The 27263-nt window shown below is 41.0% G+C and overlaps 1 protein-coding gene across 1 annotated transcript; it reads left to right on the forward strand.

Moving 5' to 3' along the window:
- On the forward strand, nt 1–27157 carry pkn2a (protein kinase N2a). Its single transcript, XM_073492086.1, has 23 exons — nt 1–253; nt 10090–10254; nt 10535–10670; nt 15147–15301; nt 17867–17996; nt 18133–18278; nt 18492–18705; nt 19676–19861; nt 20015–20124; nt 20248–20391; nt 20583–20658; nt 20877–21033; nt 21152–21278; nt 21947–22083; nt 22492–22567; nt 22919–23010; nt 23110–23286; nt 23540–23602; nt 24204–24280; nt 24430–24572; nt 24669–24776; nt 24895–24975; nt 25175–27157. The coding sequence occupies exons 1-23, from the start codon at nt 233–235 to the stop codon at nt 25376–25378; spliced, it is 2925 nt and encodes a 974-aa protein (XP_073348187.1). The 5' UTR covers nt 1–232; the 3' UTR covers nt 25379–27157.
- The last annotated feature ends 106 nt before the right edge of the window (nt 27158–27263 follow it).

Below are 27263 nucleotides of genomic sequence, written 5' to 3' on the forward strand. Positions count from 1 at the left end.
TATTTATGAGCACCAGTCCACCCCCCCAGGACCCCTCTAGGACGGTGTGACCGCGTAAATGAAGTGTGAAGACGACATGGGAAGCCCCGTGTACCCGAGATGACCGACGATTTGGTCCAAATAATCACTTCTTTTTGTCGCCAGAGAGGGAAACTTAAAACAAGGCTTGTTTTTGGAGTCCCACCTCCCCTCCTCTCTCCCCGTAGGATTTGATTCAAAGGCGAAAACCAAGATGGCCGCCGATTCCGTGCAGGTAGGAAAAGTTGACAACTGTTGCGAAAAGTGCGCAAACTTGCCTCAAAGGCTCAATTATAAGTTAGCGAACACTTTAATTTAGCTAAAATTGAGTCGGAGTGAGTGTGAAGTGTTGTACTTTATTTAAACTAAGGGCCTCTGCTAGATCCCAAAGGGTTGTCTGGGAATTATCCATGGATTGAGGCCTGGGAAACAATTATCCAAAGTAACTTATCATGAAATATCCAAGTTTTAAAGCGGTACTTTTGTGCCGAAGCTGCTGTGTAAAGTAATGTGACCGCCATTGCTGTAGAAAGTGATAACGTCAGTGTTGCTGTAGGTGAAGTCAAATAATCCCTGTTAAACGTTAACTCACAGGTCTGTAGCCTGACGTCAAGTTAACCTGCACTGCTTGTGGAAAATAAACAGTGCATTCCCCCTGTTCATGTGTTAGTAACGCCGCGTCTTCTAGTTTTAATGTGTGTATTCATAATGTGGAAAAAGTGCCAGCTGGTACCTATATCTTCTAAAGAGCAAGTGTTCACTGGTTTACTTGACGTGAAGTTTTTTTCAAACACGTTACAGACCGGATGAACTTAAAACATGACACCAGCAACGCAACACAAGTCCGAAAATATCTCCTCTAACATGTACCTGCGCGTTTTTATACGTTAGAAAAACGAGGGATACGTGAATGTGGGCATCGCACTCTCATTATTCTCCAGGATCAGTCATGACTCACTGACTAATGTGGTTTCACTTGAGTGACGTCACACCTGAAATCCATTTTTATGACATAAATCTGGTCCAAGGTGAATATCTCATCCACAGCTTCATCTGATCACGTTTTCAGTGATTAATCAAGCATTGCTATAGCAGTATCACCCCAAACACTGTCCTCATGTTGGTGTCAAAACCAGTCTGATTACTCACACACACTGAATCATCTTTACAGGGAGTATTGGGAGAGAAAATGGTGACAGCCGATAGCAAAGTTAACACTCGTGAGAAGTTTAAATGTTTCTTGTGGGACTGGTGCAGACTGAAAGTGATCGCTGAGGCAACAGGTGGTGTTGATCTGTTGTTATGTCAGTGATGCTTTTTGACGAACCAGTCTAATCATAAAATGGCATTTTACACGCATGTACTACCGTATACCACTACTTCTCATCTTAGAGATTGCGATATTTAAAACCCGGGCTCTATGTTTACATGTTTTAATGTGTAAATGATTCATACTTAGCAAAAGTGTTAGAATAGGTCCAGTAGATCACCTCAGCTGGGTGGCTTTAATGGCTGAGGCGTGATGCTTAGGGGCAAGTCCAAAGTTAGTCTACTAAAAGTGCTTGTTTTTGAAACTTACAGGTTGATAGGTTGTTGTTATTATAAGTGTCTGGAAACATTACGGCAACAGTTCCTACAGAGATAAATGTTTTTGTTAAATAATAACTTTGACAAAAACTTTTTTTAACCAGAAACACAAGTCTAGTTCAAGGAGAAGTCTCGCTCTGAAATGTTGAGGTGAGTTGTTGAAGGAGTTTGGAGTTTACTCAGTTGATCTGCCAGCAATAATTAATTTCCAAAGTCATGGATCATTTTGACAATCTAGTAACGACTGTAACAACTCACCTTGCGAGATTTCAGAGCCGTCATGTTGTCAGAGACAACAACAACAACCTTAGCCTGTCAAAAACAAGAATTTGTATTGGATGTAGTATTGGTCGGAGTTGCACCTCAGGATTACGCTGCAGCCATATCCGCCATGTCATGCCAGCCAGCTAAGGAGATCTACGGGACTGATTCCAAAACTTTGGGTAAGTCTGAATCAGTTACACACCAAAACAATGAAATATAAGACCCAGATTTAAAAATACCAGAATTCCCCTTTAATGTCGATTGGAAACTTGCAGATCCAAGCTCTGTGAACAAACCACTGATGATGTAGCCAACTAGGTGGCTATGCTGACAAGTCAAATTACTCCACATGACTCTTCCTTGGGTGACAAACTGTAAGTAACGCAACGTGAGTTATAGATAGCAGCGTGGTGAATGAGCTTCTGCCAAATGCAATATTGTGTTTCAGTTTTTTAAATGGAGACATTTAGAGGCTATTTCATGTCAGGCTATATTACAATCCTTGTAATATTGTTTTTTTTTTTGGCCAGATCGCCGACCCCTAACTCAGTCCTTGCCTGATGAACAATGTTTTCTACTGTAGGTTTATACAATTAAATTGTGACAGTAGCCTATATTAAATGGAGTCTGAAAACAGTGTGCTGATGGCAAAACAGGTGTAGACTAGACCAGCTGTTTCCTCCTTGAGTATGAGGACATGAAAGGATGAAGTCGTCCTTTGTTTGGGATCTCATCACAGTATTGGTAAGGTTTATAATGAAGCTGATCATTAAGCCAGGCTGGGTGACGTGAAGTTAAATTATTTTACCATCAGGACTGGCTGATAACGGTCGACCTCACAATAAATTATGAGAATATTCTACCGGTGTAATGTTTGTTATGATGAGGCAAATGGATCTAAAATCACGTTGATAATAATGAAATTTGTTTTTCAGTAAAAAAAATAAAAGATAAAACACATCTGCAATTCTTCTCCAATACACCATGCTTTATTCACCAAACGTTTCCGCCTATCTCGCCTTTATCAGGGCGGTTAAATGCACAATGGACTAACTTTTCACCACCTCCCGACAACAGTAGACTTTCTATCCATACTATTGCTTGGAATTATAATAATTGTTAGAACTGAGATGTTACTTTAATTAAAGGACAGTATAAAAATGTATAACATTCAATGAATAGACTAATATGACATGTAGCATGTATAGTCAAAACTAATCTGCAATGTCTGTCCTCAGATGGGCTTTTGTTTAAAATGTGTGTGTAGTAAAGACTGACTGTATGGTACTGTGTACATTTGCTTATCCATTGAATTATTGAATTCCACCATATAAGGGTTATTAAAAATATAAATAAGTCAAGTTTATATTAAAACATGGGACATAATTACTTACTATACTACTATAATAAAATGTTTCTTCAACCAAAAAACCTTATATTTTCATTCCTTTAAGGGTCATTGTAACTAGTAACAACAATACTATCATATTACTAATATCTTGACAATCTCAAACAGTTGTAACCATAGAGTGTAAGGGTTATGTTTGTTAAAGATTTCCAAAATACAAAAAAATCTCTAATATATGTCCAAAATTGTCTTTGCAGAAAGACAAAACAAGTATAATTATCATTAATATAATTAACATAATAAAAGATGTCTCCTACTTCACTGTAAAGTCCAGTCTCCGTGTATGTGCACTGAAGGTTTCAAGTTTCCACATCAAACTTGTGTAAGTTTGATATCGGACCAAGATTGGCTTCCAAACGTTTTGTGATGTCACAAGTCATGCTCGTAGGCCCACCTTTTATAATCAGATTGTCAGTGAACACCAAGAAAATTTTCACTTCGAGCTGTGAATGTCAAACCACCTTCTAATGTCAAATTCTGCACATACATCATTCTATACAGTGAAGCTCAAACATACAACTGTAGGAACAAAAAGAAAAGTTTTTTTTTTTATTTTTACTGGAGGGGAACTTTAACAAAATAACACAAACCCAGACCTGTGTCGTATTCCTAAATGAGATTGTAATGTATTTTGCATATTCTTATTCGGGCCTAAGAAATACCATCTGTAAGTAATGATTTCACTATTAAAAGATGCACCTATCTTTAGCTTAACTTTAACATATGTCACCATGGTGTTTTTATATGGAGTGGAACAGATCAACTCAGCAGAGCAACAGGTGCTCCACAGGAGTGTTATCGCTCGTTCTCCCCTGTGACATGGCAGCGTCAGTTTTCTGGACATACAATAAATCCACTGTTTGTCCGGCTCAGAAATGACCATGAACATTGACCCGAAGTGCAAGACATTACCCAGAGTTTGACTTGGCATGGGATATGTCTAAAGCTCGTGTGAAGGCTGCATTTGCAGGATCTGCATTTGTTAGCCCGTGGTGCTATTTCTGGTCGCAGCAGAGCACCAGGCTGTGGCCAACACTCTGTGCAGCCAGCTGCAGGGTTAAGACGACTGGGTGTCAGGTTGTAGGCTGAGATAGGCCTCGTGCAGAAATGGCAAGAGCTTGGCTTTTTAAGCGTGAGCCAGGATGGTGCCCTCAACTTTTCCATTGTCCTATTGTCTGAATGGAGCTCTTGTTGTTGGACTGGGAGCTTTCAGGCTTAAAGAGCAAGTTAACCTGCTTATACTTGAGGCCCAGACCTAATGTTTGCTTTTACCTCACAGTTTCCTTTCATGTCTTAGGCACCAGAAGAGCTCTTTAACAACTTCAACATGTGTAGGTAACAGTTGCCCTACCTTTCTAAATATACCCTCTTTTGTTTGACTAAAAACAGATCCTAACCACAGGTCAGTTATAGCTATAGATGTTATTGTTTTTATTTTGTAGGGATGAACACTCCCTATTTTATCCATCTAATAAATTGAGCAACTTTAATTTTTTTGTAATCTTGAACAAAACATGTAGCTAAAAGATTTTAGCTGCAGGTTTTTAATTATTTGTGAGCCTTGAGCATTTCACAGAGCAGCTAGCAGAGCCACACTGACAAGAACAAGTTGCCTCCATCCATCAGAAACTGTATGCATTGTAGGTGGAGTGGAAACATTTGCTTACAATTTCTGCTTCACTGGTCTTTGAAGCTAATAAGACTTGAGTCTCGGCGTGGCGTCATTGCCCTGACAAGGCAGTACATTCGAACCGCAAAGAAATTATAAGGGCCATCCAGGTAGAAGAGCAACACAAGGAAGTATTGCTCTTTCAGAGAAACAAAAGGTGAAACCAATCCTGCAAATGAGTGCTTGCTCTATTTCTTTGGATGTAGTTCCTTTGTTTGATCTTAAATTATATCGCAGACCTTGTGGGTCTACAAGCTGATTTATTTCCACCTTATCTGATCGGCCTTTCATGGATTTCCTTGCATTGTTGCGCAGTAAAATAGGCCCTTTAGGGTGTCCTCACGCTGTCCTCATACCACATTGGGCAAACACAGCTACAGTGCAAACAAGTTTTGCAAGGCAGGGAGCTGAAGAAGAGAGCGGCTTTTTCCTCCCCACACCATTCTTCCACTTCCAGGAGTTGTGACCTCCATTTTACCTATGAGTCATCAAGGAGCCTCTGGACCAGGATATGTGCAAACTATAGTTTCCTCTGAAGTGATCACCTATAGAGGGGGGGGGGGGGGGATTTACGATGGTATGGACTGAGCCCATGGAAATCCCTTATCTTACCAAACATGATAAATTTTTTCCAACATTAAACTATCAGTCAGAAGTAGAGTAGATGATTTCAAGAGCCCTTTTTACAGACATCACGCAGTAGAGCTGGAATGAAGGCCCTTCATTACGGCAACTTTAATTTATTTGTATTTTTACTTTATTTATTGCTTTTACATATAATTCAAAATTGGACACAAAAACATTGCTTCAACAGTGCCATTTCCAACTTTGACCTTTTACACTAAAAGAAACAGCAGTAGCATAACGCCAACTCAGTGCATGAGCACGCAGACATTTCAGAAGCAAAAGAGGCATAACCCAAAAGCGTCTGCATCTAGTGTATGGTATACATATGGGCAGCACTTTCTAAACAAGAACAATGGCCTCACAACAATCATTTACTCTCCCTGTGACATAGCTGTTGATCTCATCCTCTGCTTATTTAAATCTCCCGCTTGTAGGTCACACACACAACACGTCATCAAAATGTCACACCCCTGTCCCTTCCTGGCAGCTTGCCGACCAAAGCTTTTCACACAGATGTGTTTCAGGTCTCTTACTACGGCCGCCTCAGAGACTGAAAAACACTGAACCCACCATTCTGTCTTTGTACCTTTTGTACCTTTGTACCATACCGCCTTGAACAGGTTGTGTAAAAGGGGCTAGATTTTCCCCTAGATAAATGTGTATCTGAGGAACCTAGATCCTGATGGAACTTCGAAGTTAGGACATGAGGGCCTAAATAATAGCCAGCCACTACAGCTGGGCAGTATGGCCTGGGAAATAATATTATGATATTTTGTTTTTAAATAAATAAGTTTTAAAAAAAAAAAGTAAAAATGTAAGGCCTTAACACACCGGGGACGTGACGAATAAACAACGCGAATATACGAAAAACTCGCCTGTGAATATGTCATTCCAAAACTATTTGCAATTGCATGCTCCAATATGTGATTTTGAGACACTGGTATAGTATCACATTAAAATTAAACTTACCGCAGACAAGCAGGGCAGGGACTGGTAAAAAACAGTGCCAGCTTGCAGAGCTCTGAGAGCTCGCACTGCAGCACTGACCAGCTCACTGACGGGTGGAGAGAGGTCGCATTCACCGAGTCATCTCAGCTTACTGTCCTGGGGCTCCAGTCTCTTCAGTAATGTTGTTTTAATAGGTTGAAACACCAGAGAACAAACAAACTATCCGATTGAGGAATTGGTAGATCAGCTCCCAAGTTGTAACGCGTAAAATTATTGTTTTTATCAATGTAGTCTGGTTGATTTGAGGACAGATCAGATGGATATAACAGTCAGTAAATCCCACATATACCGCAGTCTGTCTGCGCAGGGAGCAATCACGTTCACTCATCCCAAGTGACTGTTGTCACATTATCTTTAGAATTTTGTGTCCTTTGTCATATAATGCAGGGTAATGACAAACATAAACAATTAACAGGTCCACCATTCTCATGAGTTGTTTGCAACATGCTATGTTGATGCCTTCATCAGCTTGTTCCGAGGGAAATAGTGTTGCTTTCATGCTGCGCAATATTCGCTTTCTGTGTGCAAGTACTCATGACATAAACATCTGTTCGAAAAAAACAATGACGTGCAAATTATTAGCACGAAAAAAAAGGCCATAAGAAGATATATATAGTCTCATATCACAATGACGATATGATATTGTAATGTTGACCAACCCTAACATGATGGCTTGTGCTGAATGATATGTGATCTGTCCTCTTGGGGGCAGTGGATGTGGTCTTTGTTTTAGGCGATGTGGCCAACCTCTGAAATAAAACATTGTCGGAACCCCTGGATTTTCTGTGAAACTGTAGCATGAAGAAGGTACCACACAGCCTACATGGTGCTTTTCCAGCTTGTGCGACCTTGCAGGGTTAATTTTTTATGAGACTTAATTACCACTCTTTACAGTTGTTGGGGTGTCAGAGCTACTCCTCCACCACACACGTTGCTTTCCAGTGGGGAGGCCACAGTGGACAGTGGTTAATTTTAGACACAGTCCTCTCCCTGGAGTGAGATTAGGTCCCATTCTGGTCCGCTCTGACCTCACAGAGTTAGACGCTAAGAGGGATTTGGCTGTTGCTGCTCAGACAGTTTATCCTCCCTGTTGATGTCAATGGTCTGTGTGAGAAAGAAAGCTCAAAACAAGAGAGAGAGCTGTGGAAAATCGGACACTAGCGGAGTGAATGAGTGTGGCTTTGGACGGAGCCTCTGCCAGCTACGGTGTAGCCAAACCTTTGTTGCAGAGGATATCATCCTACTAGACAACAGTGCTTCAGCACAGTTCATGTAACAATAGTTTAACTGGTCAGAAGAACATGCGTGGACTGGTTGATTCAACTGATCTAGAGATGGAGTTGGCTGAAACTGATGAAGTTATGGTAAGGCAGAAGGATTAGTAAAACCTAGAGGTTTTGTCTGGTTAACTTGATCCACCTTGAACCTTGTACCGTCATCTCTGTAGGAAATTATAATTTTAACAGTAGTTAAATTGAAGCTAATTCCACAAAGTCTAAATGTTTCAGATGTTTTGGTTTCAAATTGAATAGTAATCATGATGGCTTGAGTGCAACAATACTCAGATCTTGTGGTAGTCACAGAGTGGTGATTGTTGATTGGTGTTTTTTACATCATGTTATGCACTTGTTTCATGAATGGAGTTAGTTTCCACACACTTAAACTCTGGCACAGTTTCAGAGGCTTTCAGAGGGTGGCGAGTTCTGGTTCACCTTTTACATTTTGATTTTTCCAAAACATCAAAGGAGATGTTGAATAGCCATTACTAATTGAGCAAATATTAGTAGCAATGTGAAGGCATGCTTTATATTTTGGTTTGTAATCCTGCCTGTTTGAGCTACGATGACTCCTAGGTAAAAGTGAAATGTAACCATGTAACACAATTAAAGGTTTATGTTCTATTCTGTATATTCTATATTTTTAAACCACAGAACTTAGATTGACGACCAGTGTAATGAAAAAGGGATAAACTGATTATCCACAGTCACTTAGCTGCAGACGTATGCTGTGATCAACTAGTGGAACGTCACTGGCGCACCATTGTGTCCATGATGGACTTAAAGCTGAAGCCATTCAGGAAGTGACTTCTAATCCGTCTTTAGTTAAGGTGACAGCTTTAAGGATGCAGGTAAATGGTGAGTGACAGCAGCAGTGAAAACACCTCGTACAGAGGCCAGATCAAGTTCAAATCACACCACAACACTGAGTTGACCTCACGATACTCAGGCTGGGCGCACACTGTTGTTTTCGGTGACTTCAGAAACATTCATGTGAAATATGTCGATTGAAGAACTTGCTAAAGCAACATTATGTAACTTTTTAAAATAAAAACAGCTTCAAAATCATGGTTGTTCAGTGTCTTGTAATAGGATGAATGGTGTCTCTGTCTCAGCCCCATCACTTGTTTCTGCACGTTGTTATGATGTAATGAGTTTTGTTTTTAGTTAGCACCTACATTACGTCTGACAAATTGTTACAGACCTGGGATTCGTATCCACGACGGTGGTGTAGCACCCAGAAAATGTGGAGCGCAATAAATTGCACAAAATGCCAATTTCTACATAATGTTGCTTTAAGGCTGAGCTGAAGATTTGATTTTGCATATAGTTATATTATGATATGGCATAAGTGTTGTCTTTTCCTGGTTTTAAAGACTACGTTACAGTAAAGTGATGTAATTTTCCAGACTGTACTAGTTGTTCCAATACTTGCTTTTACCCACTTAATCATATCTACATTACTAATGATTATCTATATTATATCTCATTAGCTGTTGTTACACGGAGAGTATTTCTGTTCTATTTCTGTTTACGTGGAGTAATCCGATAAGATGTGCGCTAACATGTCCCGAAGCATTTAATCAAAGTATACCTTTTTTGACATGCATAAAGTGGTTCTGCCAGCTGTGAAGCATCTAATCAGGTCAGAATATAACATAAGTAGACAAATAACAAGACTTCTAACATCACTCTGGCTGGGTTGGAACCACTTTTGACATTATGACTTTCAGCCTTGTAATCGGCGGCCTTGAAACTTTTCCAGTGGTTTTTTCGTAGGTCAATAGTTTGGTTGATTCTGGCTTCATTCAACACTTTCAAGCCTTTCAACAATACAGAAATCTCTTTAGAGCTCCAACAACAAAGGTGCATCAGCAACAGACCATCTCTGTTTTTCTATCGCCATGTTTCAGGATGTAACACCTCCTCTATCTTAATGGCTTCCCTACTGCTGTCATAAATTGGCAATAATGAAATAATGGAAGTGCATGTGTTAATGAGCTTATAGCTTCAGTTCAGTTTCTGTTGGTTAAATGCTACTCAAAAGAATGCCAGTGTGCACAGTCTGTTTGTTGACTGAGTCAGTGACCTCTCTATGTCCTCTCCTCCTCTTTCTCTGCTATCCCATTTTCCTCTTCCTACTCCTCCTCCCTCGATGACCTCCTCTAAATTGCATTCTTCCTCTCGTCTCCTCTTTTTCCTCCTCCTCCTCCTCTTCTGTCCTTCTTCAGGGGGATGCCAGGGGCCAGCTGGTGGCGGAACGACTGGGTCTGGGACACAACCTGGACCTGTCCGATACCATGGTCCAACAGAAGCTGGACGAGATCAAGGAGCAGATCCGCCGCGAGATCCGCAAGGAGCTGAAGATCAAAGAAGGTGCTGAGAACCTACGAAAGGTAAAGTCACAGAGCTTTTTTAAAGTGGTGAGTCAAAACTGGAGAGGTTACATCCTGACTTTTAGGATCAGTCTTCTAGTTTGAAGTCTTCAAGGCCAAGCAACAAAGCTACTCCAGAATCTCAACAGACATTATAAAGCTGTCTTCACTGGCAGAGTGGTACTCCCCATGACTAGTAAACTGACATTCATGATTAAAATGTGCAGAGTTTCCCTTTAAATCTTAGTTACTAGACAAATTGTCAAATGTTCTCAAGTCGCCTCCCCTCTCCTCTCCCCAGGTCACCACGGACAAGAAGAGCCTGGCGTATGTTGACAACATGCTGAAAAAATCTAACAAGAAGGTTGAGGAGCTTCACCAGGAGCTGCAGGAGCTCAACGCCCACATTGTGGTCAAAGACCCTGAAGAACTGCTAGGTAACAACACAAACCACTACATCAAAGTAGCCCCAGAGGATTTAGTAAATATTAACCAAGTAGTAAAGATAAGCTAATCCTCTGCTTTACTTAACGTGAGTATAACGTATCATTGTTGTAGTTGCGTCACAGTGATGTATAAATAGAAGCAGTATTTTACATACTGTTCATATCATCATCACATTGTGTATAAAAAGGTCAGTTCCTTCATACAGTTTATTTATAACTGGGGTTGGTAAGATTGTAGAAACCAGAACGAGCAGGCTAAAGTTTGAAAGCATCCAAGTGAAAAAATCCCACCTCCTCCCTCCCAGGCACTCCTGCAAACACATTGCACACTGCCTGACAACAACAACGCAGACTCTCCCATAGCTCTAGCTAGTTAGCTGGGACATGTGTTAACAGCTAATTCGCTACATTCCACAAGCTTCCATAGCCTTTTAGTCTAATAAATACACGAACAGCTCCAAGAATAACATAAACGCAAGCAAAAAAGCCGTCACAAATGTGTCGCAATCCAGAAAGGCTACCCGGCGCAACAGTTACTCGTTACTGCTGTAGGTGTGTGCTTTGTGCTAATGTGAGCAGCTACAAGAGTGTGTGGCTGAGGGGCAGTGTGCTTTTCTGGTACTCGGTTACTGTCACTGCTGCTGCCATTGACTAGTTCTTTGGCTCAGGGGCCGTGTGCTTCATGCTTCTGAGTTAGCAAGCTGCTGAATGTATAGTTGTCATCGCTAACCACCTCACTCACATTTACAAAAACACATAACATTATCATATCAATGATAACAACAAACGTGGCTATTGTGCATGCAGATATGTACGTACGTAGGTTGACAGACAGGTAGCCTGTTCAATAATTTCATATGGGCCGAAGGAAATGATTTGATAAGCTTTTATTAGAGGCCCGCAACACCCGCAGATAGTGGAATTTCTTTCATTTATTGTCAGAGCATTTGATTTATTGATTACTGTCGGGATGTTAAAAGATTTTCTACTAATGTAACAAAAAATGCTTCTGGAATAACTTACAAACCCTAGCTTTAATTGACAATCATAGTCCAGTTGTCCTTGGTTGGAAGGGTTTCCTGCAGCTATTTCCATGTGATGACTTTCTTGCTGGCAGTCAAAACTACTTCAAAGATGCATTCATTTTGACCAATACGTTTATTTCGCCCAGGTATAAAGTCACAGAACAGCAACAACTTCCCTCCCAAATATTGTTCTGATCTCTTCAGCATTGTCACCAAAATACTGGTGTACTGTAAATGCAAAGTATGGTCAGGTAAATTATTTTGGCAGAACAGCACCTATATATGAACACACAAATGCACAGAGCACATTCAGTGTTCTGAGGTGACTCACTCTCCAGAGGCCGACATTGTTGCATTCCACATTCCTCCGACAGTTACAATGAGCTGGTGATTGTTCCCCTCCGAGGCTGTTGAAAGCCTGCTCCTGTGCGGTTGTCGACAACAATGGAATTTGGAGAGTGTTAACCACAACAGCGGTGATGCGTTCAGTATAGTTTTGTTACAGTAGTTGCCTTATGTAGTATTTGTTGGTGGCGAGTGTCTGGGTGAGTTCAGGAAGAGAAGGAATGGTATTTGTCTGCCTGTTACCATCACATCCCCCCGGTTCAGTTGACATTAGGAAGTAGATGAGGAGGGATGTGTGTGTGTGTGTGTGCTTTGGGAGGGAAGGGAGGTTGTCTTGGTAAATGGTTATCTTAAGTGGGAACAAATTTAGCCTGACTCCATGACTCTCTATCTGATGAACGAGGGCTTTCTTTTAAGTGACGCGACTGCAGCGGAATGTCGCTGGCCGTCGCAGAATGATGGAGAAGAGACCGAGGGGAAGCTCAGCTCCACAGTCATGAGACGACTTGTTGAAATAAACTCTCGAATTCACAAGAGACAACACTTGTTCCCTGAATTAGTAGGAAGGAGTTGCTCTGCCTCTGCGAGCAGCCAGAATGTGTTTTTGTTCCAGGAGAAAGTTGAGGGGGGCTCTGGTTATTCTCCGCCACTCAGCTGAGGCCAGAAATGGACCGACTTGCACTCAGGCAGCAGCAGCTCTGACGCAGGGTCACCAGTCAGGTCCCTCTGTCACATATTATCTCATTCATAGAGAGACTTGGACACAAGTCCACTCTGTTTTACTTCCAGTCATCATCGTATCAGATCTCAAGTGACAAGCACCCTCGCCAGTTTTTGGTCCAAATCATGATGTAATTGTTTAGAGAGCATTGTTAGCATGTTTCTCGCCTGATACAGATGGGGTTAATCTGAGGGAGGGTTCCCCTTGTCAGCTGTCCAGCAGTGACATCAGCCCTGCAGCTATTCAGTAGCTCAGTATCTGGTCCTCAGGCCCAGCGTGGGCTGAACCGCCCTGAGAGGGAGGGCTGAAGGGTCCTTAAATTCTTGGCATGATGTGACCTTGACCAAACCACACCCCCCCACACACAGAGAGGAAAGCCTCAAACATGGACTGGATGACATTCGCTGCACTTGTGCACGTGTGCCTTTTGTCAATTTCACAAACGACTTTCTCATGATGCTGACTCAACGTGATTGTAATGTAATCACTGTGACTCCTATTGTGCAATGTGGATTGTATGAACGTCGGTTTTGCCCCAAGCTCATGTTGAAGTCTCACCTTGCGCCGCAGGCTTTTCTACAGATATGTGTTTTTCTGATGAGAATCTCCAAGTGCCCACTCTGATTATCCCACCATGCCTCTCTCACTTTGTTTGTATGTGAGAGCGTTGCCCTGGGAAGGCCAACATCCTCCCCTCCCAACCCCTAACAGAAACCTCAGTAGTGATTCCCCTCTCAGCTTATTAAGGGCCATTAGATGAATCATTTAGAGTCTCAGTTCAAAGAATCACATGCTTCCTTTTTGTCCATACCCCGCAGGTGTTCAAAGGAATCTTTTAGACACTGTTTGATAAAACATTCAGAGTGAATGAATCACAGACCCGACTGCTGGTTATTGTTATCTGTGTTGGCAGTGTCTTCCAGAGTAACTAATTTTCCTCACCGCTGTTATTTTAGGTAATGCCAGTCAGGCTCAAGAAACCTTCAGGGAAATCAGATTGGGTTTTTTTTCTTAGAGTATTTGTTATGTAATGTTACTTGTTTTTTTGTCATGGGACTTAAAAAAAATAGTAGTAGAGAAATTTAGCTAAAAGACTTTCAGTTCCATATATACGTAATGGTATACTTTTTTGTAAGAATGGAAATGCTTGTGTTTCGGCTGTGGCACCTCTGAGGGACCGTTTTAAGAGGAGTTCCTTTATGACACCAAAGACTCTGAAACTGAACTTGCATGTCAAGTCAGGAGAAGTCAGGCAGGTTTTTTTGCCCACCTCACCTGTACGTGTGTGTGTGAGTGAGACTGTTTCGCATGGTGCTTCAGTGATCAGGCTGGGGAGGGGTTTTCAGTGCACCTTTCGAGTCCAGGCATGACAAAAAAAACACAACACAGCAGTGAGCTCATCTCCCAGAACTGTGGTACAACTTGGGCAATAGATGACACTTATTTTCGTTTTCATTTTGTGTGTGTGCGCAACTCAAACTCCTAAATATATTTGGCCCAGTAGCAGTACGTTGTCCTCACAAAATGCAGTATTAAAAAAGTTTTAAATTGACATATTTTGGTTGAATCATCATCAAAATTGTTGACAGCTCATTTGCATATACAGTAATGTCACTGTATTTGTAGTGGTGTGACTGTAGTAGGTGTCTGCAAGTTCACACTTGTTTTTTGTTTTGTTTTTCAGTTGCTCAGAATAGAGGTGGCCACAGGGTTTCCCTCTGCTGTTGAATTTTTAAAAGGCTTCAGGAGAAAGCCAATGAGATAACAGAAAATTATTTTCAATGTGCAGTGATTGGCTTTGTATTTTAGTGGGTAAATATCAAAGCAGCGTGACAAATCAAATTCAAGTCAAACAGAATATATGTGTGCTCTGGTTTCACCTTTGAAGTGTTGCAATCACATGTTTCCATTGTCTGTGTCTGCATAATGGAGCCAAGAAGTAAAAGACACATCTGATCTGATAGGAAATCTGCCTCTGACACCACTTATTGATCTGAAATGTTACTAAATGTTCTATCTCAATGTTGTTGACTTGTGTTGTTCTTTTTGTGGTGACAAAGTGAGTCAGTTGGAGTCTTGTGCTAACAAACTTCATCAAATTATAAACAGCAGACCTCTCTGGGCGCATTATGTGACTAATGATGTTTCTGTCTGACGTGTTTTTGTAAGCAGTCTTATAGGTCATTTTACTGCAGGACTGTTTAGCTAACTTCAAATTGGCTGGCAGCCAAAACTAGCACATGCATGCTGAATTACTATTTACAGTCGGTGTATATTTGCGACAAACTCCAGTAGCACATGCAGAGTCATATATCTGTGGTTATTTCCCGAGGGTCATAAGGCTGTAACTTATACTTTCCCTTTGTTTTTTCCCAGAATGCCCTTTGACCCCAGATACCCCCAACAGCGAGGCGAGAATGTGCACCAGCAGCAGCCGCCTGGCCGCCCTGAAGAGACAGAATGACATCGAGCTCAAGGTCAAACAGGGTGCAGAGAATATGATTCTGATGTACTCCAACGGGCCCTCCAAGGTAGGGAGCAGGACAGGCTGAGGGGAGGGTACACCTGACATTCAGGTTCGAGCTAGTTCATGTCAGGCCAAGTGTATAAAGTCAGACACAGGTCAACAAGGACAGCTTACAATTATTTTCATTATCGCTTAATCAGCTGATTATTTTTGCCAATTAATCGTTTTGTCTATAAATGGCAGTATAAATTGCAAAATATGAAAAAGTTACATCATCACATTGCTTCTTTTGTCCAACCAACAGTCCAAAACCAAAAGACTCTTCAATTACTATCATAAATGACAAAGAAATACCAACAAATCCTTACGTTTAAGAAGCTGAAACCAGCAAATATTTGACACCTTGGCTCGTAATCTTACGTCACTTGCCACTATTATTAGAAATGTTTCTTTCGCCATCATGCAAATCTTACCTTTTCTCTTATTTACTTACTTTAAGGCTTATAGTCATAATCACCTGTGGCTTGAGAATTTATTTCTTAAACTTAAAGTAACACAAGTCACTGTCGGAAGGTACCGTGTAATCACATGAAAACAGGAGTGAGCAGGCTAGTTTCCAGTCTGCAGGTGGTAGAGTGATACATGTTGGCTTTTACAGCTTCACTGCAGGGGAGGAGGAAACATGAGAAGGCGCTGACACATACTGTGTGTCATACACACCGCTGTTTGTTCACAAAGCTCCTACGGTCCTTGTGGCTCCTGTAATACTCAGAGAGAGAAAAACTATAATTTAGTTAGGAGGTGTGTGTGTATGGACTAATAACAGCTGGAGCACTGACAGTCACTCATGCTCGTCTTGGCTCCTGTGTCTGTCAGTAGTAATTGAAGCCACTTTGTAGTAGACGGTTTAGTATAGTGTAGTGTTTCAGCAGTGTCGTCTCTACTTTGTCAGTGATACTTCTACCTTCATCATATGTTTCTCTGGATGTGTCAGGTGCAAGTTAACGTAGCACGGATTGATTAAATGTCTCATCCCCCAAAAATCACTTTAAAAGGATAGTTTGACATTTTGGGAAGTGCTCTTACTCGCTTTTCTTGGCGAGAGTTGGATGAGAAGATTGATACCACTCATGCTAGCAGACAGTTAGCTTAGCTTAGCAAAAAGACTGGAAACGGCTAACCTTAGTCTTGTCCAAAGTTGGGATATTAATGAGTAGTCATTAGTCAATTAATCACAATTAAGAATTTAATGGATTAAAAATGTATTAACAGATCAGAAAGTATCTTGTTACAGATTACAAATACTTGTCAAATATATCAAAATAAAATACAAAATACTATGTGAGAAAACGTATTTAATCAAAATGCAAGTCATTTGTTATTCAAAAAATACAAAGACATTTTAAACAAAGTGATATTGTTACATTTTAGCCATTGAGTAGCCCCAATATGAGTTGGGTTTTGTGTTTTTCAGTTTATCATTCCTCCTAATGTGGCCTTCTCTACCTTTTTGAAAAAATCCACTGTTTTCACAATCATTAAGGCAGCACACTATCAATAAATAAATTGCTTAAAATTGCATTCCCAGTCCAGAGATATTTATCTGTCTACCAGCACCTCTAAAGCTCACCTATTATCATGTAATATCTTATTTCATCCATTCAGAAATTGGATGTGTAAAAACAACAAATTGTGGTTTTAGGGGTGTTGTGTGTGGAACTATTTTTTTGCCATGTCCAAACATAACCCTCAGTAAAAAGATGGCTTTGATTTTATTTAAATGAAATTATTTGCTTTTGGAATTGTTTGATTTAAGATGTATATTGAACTATCTAATCCTGTCTACATCGCAGGATGAACTGAAAAGTTGTGCCCACTTTTTAAATGAACAATTTTACAAAGATTTCTAGACAAGGTTGGTGTTAAATTCTGGGAACTTTGGAAGTCTACTCCAAACATGAGTCCTTGAGTTCACCCAACGAGACACAAAAGTTCAAGAAGTGCCTGCAGAGCCTCGGATTGTGACTGTAGTACAGTAAATGGGATTGAAAACTGCCACATGACCCCCCACTGTCTGTCTGACCAGGGGAGGTCACAGTGTTTTATAAGCGACCTCCCCAAGGTCAGACAGACAGTTCCAGTTGGAAATAGTCCTGTTCTGATGTCAGAGAGGAAATGCCTGCTGGACAGAGGTCTTTCCTGAGCGCGGCGCCATCAACAAGCAGGATTTAAACTTGAGAGGAATTCTGGGTGGAGTTTGCTTACTCCACTGTGTGTGCGCATGTGTGTGTGTGTGTGTGTGTGTGTGTGTGTGTGTGTGTTAGAGGGTCAGTAATTACAATACACAGGATTCCACCTTCTTCTTTGATGAATAAGATTTTCCATGCAGTCACTTGTACTTTAACTCCAATTAAGGGCATGAACTGGCGTCCTTGGCTGTTTGTGTTACACGCTCACGACAACAGCACACAATTGTGTCGCAGTCAGGGTAATCTGTAAAGTCCTGACATCCAGTTATTGACTTGGAAAACAAAACATTGTCAAAACCTGTGATTTAACATTAATTCATATGAAATGTGTTGATATAGCGATATTTCAGGGATTGTTTCATTTCTAATTTTGTTCATAGGATCGTAAGTTGCTAGCGACTGCACAGCAGATGCTTCAGGACAGCAAAACGAAGATCGAGTTCATCAGGATGCAGATCCTCAAGGCCAGTCAGGCAACCGAGCTAAGCTTCGAGAACAATGATGTGATGGGTGAGCCTTTGCTTGCTTTCAGTGATCAATTAGTAACAGTCGGTGTGACTTTTTTGAGATGCCTCTTCAGTGCACACAAGTTTTTATAAACAATCATGTCAAAATGAAAGAATCATGTCCTTCCTTGTCCTACCAGACAAGCCCATCATCAGCCCGTTGGACCTGCGGGTGGAGGAGCTGTGTCACCACGCCAAGATAGAGTCGGCTGTGGCGGAGGGAGCCAAGAACGTCATGAAACTCCTGGGTTCGGGAAAAGTCACAGAAAAAAGAGCACATTCAGAGGTAGATGTTTGTGTTTGGTTTGAACCAGATTCTAAACTCCTAACACCTGATGCAAGTTCAACGGCTTAAAATGAAACGAATCCCTGTGCTGCTGCTGTGCTCTGCTAAAGTAACACAGGTCATGTAATTGATGTTTCTCTGTCTCTCCTTTTCTGCCTCTACTATTTCCTTGCTTCCGCTGTACTTCCTTTCCTCCTTCCTCTCCCTCTTTAGGCTCAGGCCCGTTTTAACGAGTCCAGTCAAAAGCTCGACCTCCTGCGATATTCTTTGGAGCAACGCCTCAACGAGTTGCCTAAAAACCACCCTCGCAGCAACAGCATCGTGGAGGAGTTGTCCCTGCTGTCCTCACCGGCCCTCAGTCCCAGATCCAGCATCATCTCCACACAAAACCAGTACAGCACCGTGACCAAGCCCGCCGCACTCACAGGTAACAACATGATGGTTATGGATAGCACAATGATTATTTTAGATGATTTAACCTCTGATGTCCCAATGTCATTTTATTGTTTTTACCAGCAAAGAATAAAAGTGAAATGATTTTAGTATAATTATTAGAACATGTAATTCGAATTAGTTTAGATCTTAATGTTTCCTATTGCACACTGCTGTACAACTGTTCCTTTAATAGAGTTCCCCAAGTCACACAGAAACAATCAACCATCTTGATGGATCTGTAAAAGCTGGTTAAATGAAGACAGATAAGACTATGGCTCTGATTGAACAGTCAGTTAATCTCACCAAGCTGTCTTGTTATATCAATATCTGTACTAATGATTAGTGACAATCCTCATTGTGTTGCTGACTGAAGTTTATTTATTTAAGTTTATAAAAATCTTATTGTGTAAATATTTCTGTTGCTCTTGTGATTGGAAAAAAAAACCTTTCAAATGAATTCTCTCCATTTCCTGGAATTTATAAATGTGTGTTGAGTCACGTACATGACATTTTGCGAACAATACTGATTATTTTCAAACCGAGAAGCAGTTATGCTAGAGACACGTGTTGGTAACTGATCAGCTCCTTTTAGTTTACCTTGCCCTTTCTCATGGCTTCCTTAACATTGTTACCATGGAAACAGAGCTCGTAGGTCTCAGGTAGTCTGGAGGTAGAGTGTCAAATGTTTTAATCCTAGAATAAGTCTGTTTGTGATATTTTTGCAGCTGTCAAAGCTGAATTAAACTAGTTTAAAAGGAAAACCAAGACTGGCCTAACTAAGTGAAACATCTTAAAATATCTTCTAAGACTAACCAAAAGTAAACTAAACCTTCACTTGATCTATTTTGAAAGTATATCCACAAATAAACACCATGTATAATGTGCAGTTTAATACCTAAACTGAACAACTTGGACCAGGACAGATTGTGTGATCTATGGATGTGTTATCGTCTCACTTCCAGGCACGTTAGACGTCAGGCTCATGGGCTGTCAGGACCTTCTGGAAAATGTCCCCGGTCGTTCCAAAGCTGCATCTGTCCCGCTGCCCGGCTGGAGCCCCAGCGAGACACGCTCATCCTTCATTAGCCGAGCAAACCGCAACCGCGGTGTGAGCTCGCGAAACCTGACAAAGAGCGAAGAGCTCTCCAGTGAGTAGACCTGACCTCGTTCACTGTCTGGAAATAAATAGACATCGATAAAGGAAAAACTATCACATTGAGCTTCAGTGAAGTTACAGATGCATCAGAAAATGCCTGCAATACTGTTAACAGTTAACAGACAAAGTGTGTATGTTTCCTTAGATGAGATCAGCGCAGTGTTGAAGCTTGACAACACAGTAGTCGGCCAGACAAGCTGGAGGTCAGTCAGCAACCAAGCCTGGGACCAGAAGTTTACATTGGAGCTGGACCGGGTAACACACACACATTTCTGCCCTTGACCTACATCTATGCTGTTGACTCAGTGTCGTGTTCGGACAACATAGTCAGTGTGTTTCACATCGGTTTGTGTGCCTGTGTGTGTATCTGTTCTGCAGTCTCGTGAGCTGGAGATCTCAGTGTACTGGCGGGACTGGCGTTCGCTCTGTGCTGTAAAGTTCCTGCGGCTGGAGGACTTCCTGGACAACCAGCGTCATGGGATGTGTCTGTACCTGGAGCCACAGGGAATGCTTTTTGCTGAGGTACACACACACACACTGCCTGTTATTGACAGTGATTGATGACAGTTGACTGGTCACATTGAAACAACTCCTGGTAGCTATAATGTACAGAAAGTTTGAAAACCATAGTAATGTGCACTTTGACTTTGGTCTCTCTGTTAGTTGTAGGTCTGTGTTCTTTGTTGTCAAATTTTTGTTTTCCTCTTGTTTAGGTAACATTTTTCAATCCTGTCATTGAGAGACGACCAAAGCTGCAAAGACAAAAGAAGATATTCTCGAAGCAGCAAGGTGAGACAACATTACCTCGCACTTTTTTGCATATCTAATAGTCAATACTCTAGTTTTGGATTCACTGATGCAGAATTCATCTTTCCCTGATCAGTTGCTAGGTAAAGAAAAGGAGAGATTCTTTTGTAATATTTACATGTAATCCTCGTTTTTGTCCCGCTGTCCTTGACAAACACCATCACCCCTTTGCTCCTCTTCTGTTGCCTTTTCATCATCAGGTAAAACCTTCCTGCGAGCCCCTCAGATGAACATCAACATCGCCACCTGGGGCCGCTTGGTGAGAAGAGCCATACCGACTGTCAGCACCAACTCCTTCAGCCCGCAGGCAGCTGAGACTGGGCCCAGCAGCCTGCCTGGTTCACCCACACCCAGCAGGTACACAAACACAAACGCTTAAGCATAGACAGACACCGAGATTCACATGTAATTGTGTACTTATAAAAACTATGGAAAGTCGTTAAAAAAACAGTTGTTTACCTCTTTCGATACACAGCGACCCGCTGGTGACCAAGCTGGACTTTGACAAAGAGCCCACCCCAGGACCCAAACACTACCCGACCCCTGACAACATCCGAGAACCACTGGTGCAGGATAAGATGCCGGACAAGGAGGAAGTACAGGTACACTGCTCTAGGAATCACTGGTATTGTTGATAAGGCACTTAGCTGACGTAATCATAGATGGTTTGTGAGTCATTCATGAAGATGGCCATCGAGAAGCCATTCCTGTAAATGTCTAAAGAGTGCAGCCAGACGAGAAAAGCCTGTGTAGAGAATTTGACAGATAAGATGAGATACGAAGCAGCAAAACACACAGAGAAGACAAAATAAAGTCAGTTCGTTTGAACATTCAAACTGTCTTTTAATAAAATGCTGCATTCTCCATGTTATGATAATAAAACTTGAAATAAGAATTTCCACATGTACTAACTGATGCTCACGTCACTGTTTGACGCCTGTGGTCATCAGGAGGCCTAAACATAACCAAAGAATAACTTAGTCCAGTAATTGTCACAGAATTAGTTTGACTTTGAGTCATATAGTTAATGTGATTTAAAATTGTATCAAATTCTCCATTATTATTGTGCCACTGAAGATTACAGCCATACAGATATTATTATGTAGTGATTATCAAAGATTAAAGCATATCTGTGATTATAATTAAAACACAACAGATGTAACTGTATGTTTCCAGTAATAAATAATGGCTAAAAGCTCACTTCGCTTGGTTTCAATTTTTATTTATCATCACTTTTCCGTCCTTTCTGCTTTGTGTTCCCTCTCTGCAGGACGCACTCGCCTCGTTTGACTTCTTGAACAAGAGAAACAGCATAGCGGTGAAGCCGGACCTGGACAGAGTGGCGGAGCAGGAGCTGCAGCATCCAGACCTGGAGCTCACCGCCATCCAGAAAGACACGGAGATAAGGTTGGAAGAGAGCCACGTGCTTGACTTTAAAAGCTTCAAGTACATTTCAAATGAGAGTTGACTAAAGAGAGGAGTAGATGAGGTGGAGTATTTTATTTGAAAAGGGTAACTGGAAGAATACAATTACTCCTGCTCAGTGTTGTTCTGTTAATAACTGAGGATGCTGCTGGCAACCTGCCACCATTGTTGTTTTAGTTGTTCCACTTCTTGCAATCTCTTTTCAGTTGTAATGTCCAGATGCAAATATTGAGTGGAGCTGAAATAGTAACATAGGTGTAAACACTGCCCCCTGGCTTTGAATCCTCATGCTTTTTGATGCTGGTTCTATATTCAAACCACCAGCTTTATAAACGTCTCTCTACATTTAATTCATAATAGATACTAATGTAAAAACTTATCCTTTTTCAGGGAAGAAGAGCAGTTCCACTTCAGTCTCCAAGACTTCAAATGTGTGGCAGTCCTCGGACGTGGTCACTTTGGAAAGGTATGTTTCATTTGAGAGATGAATTGATATGGTTTTACTTGCAGCCCTGCTATTTTCAATGATTGTTTCGTTCTAAAAAAAAGGCCGAAAAGTAGTAACAAATGCTCATTATAATTTGAAGGTGTCGTCTTCAAATTGTTTCTTTTATGTGACCAGCATAAGCATAAAATCCTGATGTTTCAGAAGCTGCAACCAGGAAACGTTGGATATTTCTGCTTGATATATTAAGTTTTGCCAGTTATAAAGATAGTTGCAGATTCAGTTTCTTAATTGATTAGTTGACTAATTGTTTCAGCTGTAGTAGTTCAGAACAGAGCAAGCATAAAGCTGAAATGTCTCTTTCCTCCTCAGGTGTTGTTAGCAGAATATAAAAGCACAGGAGAAATGTTCGCCATCAAAGCTCTGAAGAAAGGAGACATTGTGGCTCGTGATGAAGTGGACAGGTAAACATATATATTGTTTTTGGAGTAAAGCGTTAATGTGACCTCTTTATCGGTAAGTGGACGAGCAGAAATTTGATACGGCTCTCCTCTCTTTCACAGTCTGATGTGTGAGAAGAGGATTTTTGAGACGGTCAACAGCGTCCGCCACCCGTTCCTGGTCAACCTGTTTGCGTGTTTCCAGACGCAGGAGCACGTTTGTTTTGTCATGGAGTACGCAGCTGGAGGCGACCTGATGATGCACATCCATGCTGATGTTTTCTCTGAGCCCAGGGCTGTGTAAGTGAACTCTCATCACCAGTGTCTACACCTAACTACATACTCTTTCTGTCAGGGTTATTTCTTTAATGTGGTAGCAAAAGGGATATATTTTCAGAGGAATGTCAATATGGATTCTGACACAGCTGGCTTTTACATATTCTATAAAAAAATTCCCCTCAGTGTGTTATACTTTCATTCATCTGCATGAGTGTGCTGGGAGCTAATTATCTAGATTTCCTTATGTAATCTACTGTGTTTTACACCTTTGCAGATTTTATGCAGCCTGCGTCGTATTGGGATTACAGTTCTTACATGACCATAAGATTGTGTACAGGTAAGCAGCTCGAGTGATGTTCGGTCATTCAATCTCTAACCCCTTCTTCTGTTTAGAGCATGAAGCAGCGTCCGTACAAAGTCTTTGGAAAATGCTTAATTTAACTGTCTGTGACTGCTTGAATTTGAATATAATCATTGAAAAATGCTTGATTTTCAACATAATCTGGTGTTTCATCAACACAATCACTCATGTAAACCGAAAATCTGTAAAAATTTGAAATGATGACCCCGTCATCATATTATTTTTATTGTCTCGTGATCAGATTTAGCAAGAATTGATTAATCAGAATCAAACTTAATATGAAGAGCTGGTAAAAATACATGAAGTGACAATATACATTGATTACTATACCCACAGTAATCAGTGTATATTGTCACTTCATGTTTCACCGAAGGAATTATGTAAACTTTATTTGTCATAATTGCATTTACAGTAACAATGTAGATGTGATGTTAAAGGTTTTGAGAGTCTGGAAATTTTTGGTTTAGTTCCCTTGAAAATGCTTGAAAAGTGCTCAGATTTTACTCCTAAAATGCTGTACAAACCCTGATGAAGCTTTGGATAGTCTTCCTTATCTGTTCTTTTTTTTTATTTGCAGAGATTTGAAGCTGGATAACCTGCTCCTGGATACAGAGGGATATGTGAAGATTGCTGACTTTGGGCTTTGCAAAGAAGGTAAAATAAAATAACTGCATTATACTTAAGGCTTTAAGATTTAGCTAGAAAGTTGCTGAAGGATCTGGAGACAAGGATTTTAAGACAGATAGCAGTTGCTTAACAGAAGGTGGGTCCTTTTTATTGAACAGCGTCTCTGTTGCTTTCAGGAATGGGTTTCAGGGACCGCACCAGCACGTTCTGTGGCACACCAGAGTTTTTAGCTCCTGAGGTTTTGACTGAAACGTCGTACACTCGCGCTGTGGACTGGTGGGGGCTGGGCGTCCTTATCTTTGAGATGCTGGTCGGGGAGGTGAGTGCATGTTGAGTAACTGTTATTGTCGGCATTCAGTGTGATTCATTTTTGGCTGCTTTTATCGTCACCTTTGTCCATCTTGTCTCGCTTCAGTCGCCGTTTCCCGGTGACGATGAGGAGGAGGTGTTCGACAGCATCGTCAACGATGAAGTCCGCTACCCACGGTTCTTGTCGACCGAGGCCATCTCCATCATGAGGAGGGTGTGTAGATCGAGAACGAAGGGAAAACTCTGCCTGTATTGAGTAAATGAGCAGCACATGTCCATATAGTGCATCAGTTTAATATTTATACGATTTTTTTGCTTCTTCTTGTGCTCAGCTTTTGAGGAGGAGTCCAGAACGACGACTGGGAGCAGGAGAAAGGGATGCAGAGGAGGTTAAGAAGCATCTATTCTTCAGGGTGAGGACAATATTTTGTATTGTTTGACTTTGTAATTGGTGCATTTTAGTGTTTCTGGGAGGTGGATTTTAAAGTTTTTTGACTACTGAACTGTATCAATCTTCTCATCTAACTGTCTGCATGAAAGTAGATGAGCTCATTTCCCAAAACATCAAAAGTTACTGAACACTAATGTGACCTTCTGTCTGTCTCTTGCCAGAGTATGGATTGGAACGGACTGTTGGCCAAGAAAGTGAAGCCGCCGTTCGTGCCGACCATTCAGGGCACCAACGACGTCAGCAACTTCGATGATGAATTTACCTCAGAGGCTCCGATCTTAACCCCGCCCAGGGAACCCCGAGCGCTGAACTCCGACGAGCAGCACATGTTCTCTGACTTTGATTACATCGCTGACTGGTGTTAGCTTCACCTGACGCCCCATCTACACACATGCACACACACTCACACACACACACTGTGAACCAAGCAACGCAGCAATGACTGTAGCTCACATCTTTTAAAACTTTCCTCTTCCTTGGCCAAAGTGTTGAGGAGGAGCAGCGAGCAGAAACTCTGTGCCATTGAGAAGAAACTCCAGCAGCCTCCTGAGGACCCCCACTTATTTCTTTTTTTTTTAATCCACATGAAGAACGATTTTTTTTAAAGAAACAGAAAACAAATGAAACTCTGTTGTTGAAGAGTGAAGAAGGAGGGATGCTTCGTCCTCCTGCACACGTCGTCGTCGTGTCCATTGTCTGACCACTGAGAATGTTTTTCATATGAACTCTGAGAAGACGGCAACATCACAATCATGTTATTCAGTGTCACTGTCTTCAGTTTTTTTTTTTTTTTTGATCTGTACAGATTATATTCAATTGTGTATTTTATTGTTGTTGTTTTTTTTCTTCCTTTTAATTGCAAAGCCCTCGCCGTTGCTTAAGGACATTTTATCTCACTGTCAAATTTGACATTTCTGTCACGATCGCGTCTCAAACTGGTGTTCGGTAAATTTCAAGTGCTCAAAGCATTCATCACTGAACGGTCAGCTACAACAAACATCTTGACTACTACTGCTGCTTCTTGACTTGAAATCCAAGTGAGAGTCTTCACACTACATTTCCTTTCGTGTAGGGGCCCAGTTTTTGTCCACAACCTGTTTTTCAGCCTCACTTTGCTCACCTGAAGCTTCCAAGTCTGCATACATACAACAACCCACATGATAACACTCTTTTAGTATAAAGAAGCGATCCATGCAGTTACCATCACTTAGTTTTATTTGAAGATGAGTTTAAGTTAGAATTGGCAAGAGGAGATAATGCAAGTGTTTAACTTTTTTCTTCAGTCTGCTGCCCTCTAGTGGCTCTCTGTCTTGAGGTTAATATTCAGCTGAACTCGGTTGTGAAGAAATAAGTTGCAGTTGCAGTTGCACTAACATTTGCAGCAATTAAAAATGTTTTTTTCAGAGCCGAGTTCAGTTGGATTTTTTGGGGGGTTTTTCATTCCTCAGTGAACAGCTGGTTGTGGTGGACCTGACAGCGTTTTTTTCTCGTTACCTCAGTCGAAGTGAAAACACTAAAGTGAGTTGTGCAGTTACAGCTAACAAAACCAAATTGATCCTGTCCCTCTTGAAGCAGCAGACAAACAACAATTAATGTTTTTGTTTTGTTTTTTTAAATCTGATTGATGAACTGACAGATGAAGCAGCTCCAGTTTTGAGCCGTTTGTTGGGAACACATTAAAGTCAGTTATTTGAGGTCTCTGTCAAAATACCATTTAAATGCTTCCCACACTGCTCTGTGATCAGTTTAATGTTTGGATGACTTCCTGTCGATTTGCATGTTTATATATAAACTGACTCAAATGTTGGAGACCTGTTGATATGAATCACTACAGGGGAGGGCAGGGTATATTATATATACATACTGTATGTACACAATTAAGCTGAAAGCACTAATTTTATCAATAGTTTTTAATTATCTATGTTTCTTAATGATGAAAATAGATTGTACAGAGTTTTTTTTTTTTTTTATTCTTTGCTTGTGCATGTTGTTGCCAGAACAGGCGAAAACTTTATGGATGGTACACACCAACACTCATGTCACACAACTGTTGCTGTTCAGCCCGGTGTAAAAAAAAACAAAAGGCATTTCTGCAGTCGTTTGTTGCCCATCATGAATGCACAAATTAAACATTTGTAATAGTGGCTTTGCTCTTATTTGTACCTGACATTCAACACTTCCTAATGGTTTAGTATTTCAAATCTTGGCTTTTTTTTATTCACTTTCAGGAAACAACAATCTGAAGTTTTG

The sequence above is a fragment of the Pagrus major genome, chromosome 21, assembly GCF_040436345.1.
Source record: "Pagrus major chromosome 21, Pma_NU_1.0".
NCBI classification, from domain to species: domain Eukaryota; kingdom Metazoa; phylum Chordata; class Actinopteri; order Spariformes; family Sparidae; genus Pagrus; species Pagrus major.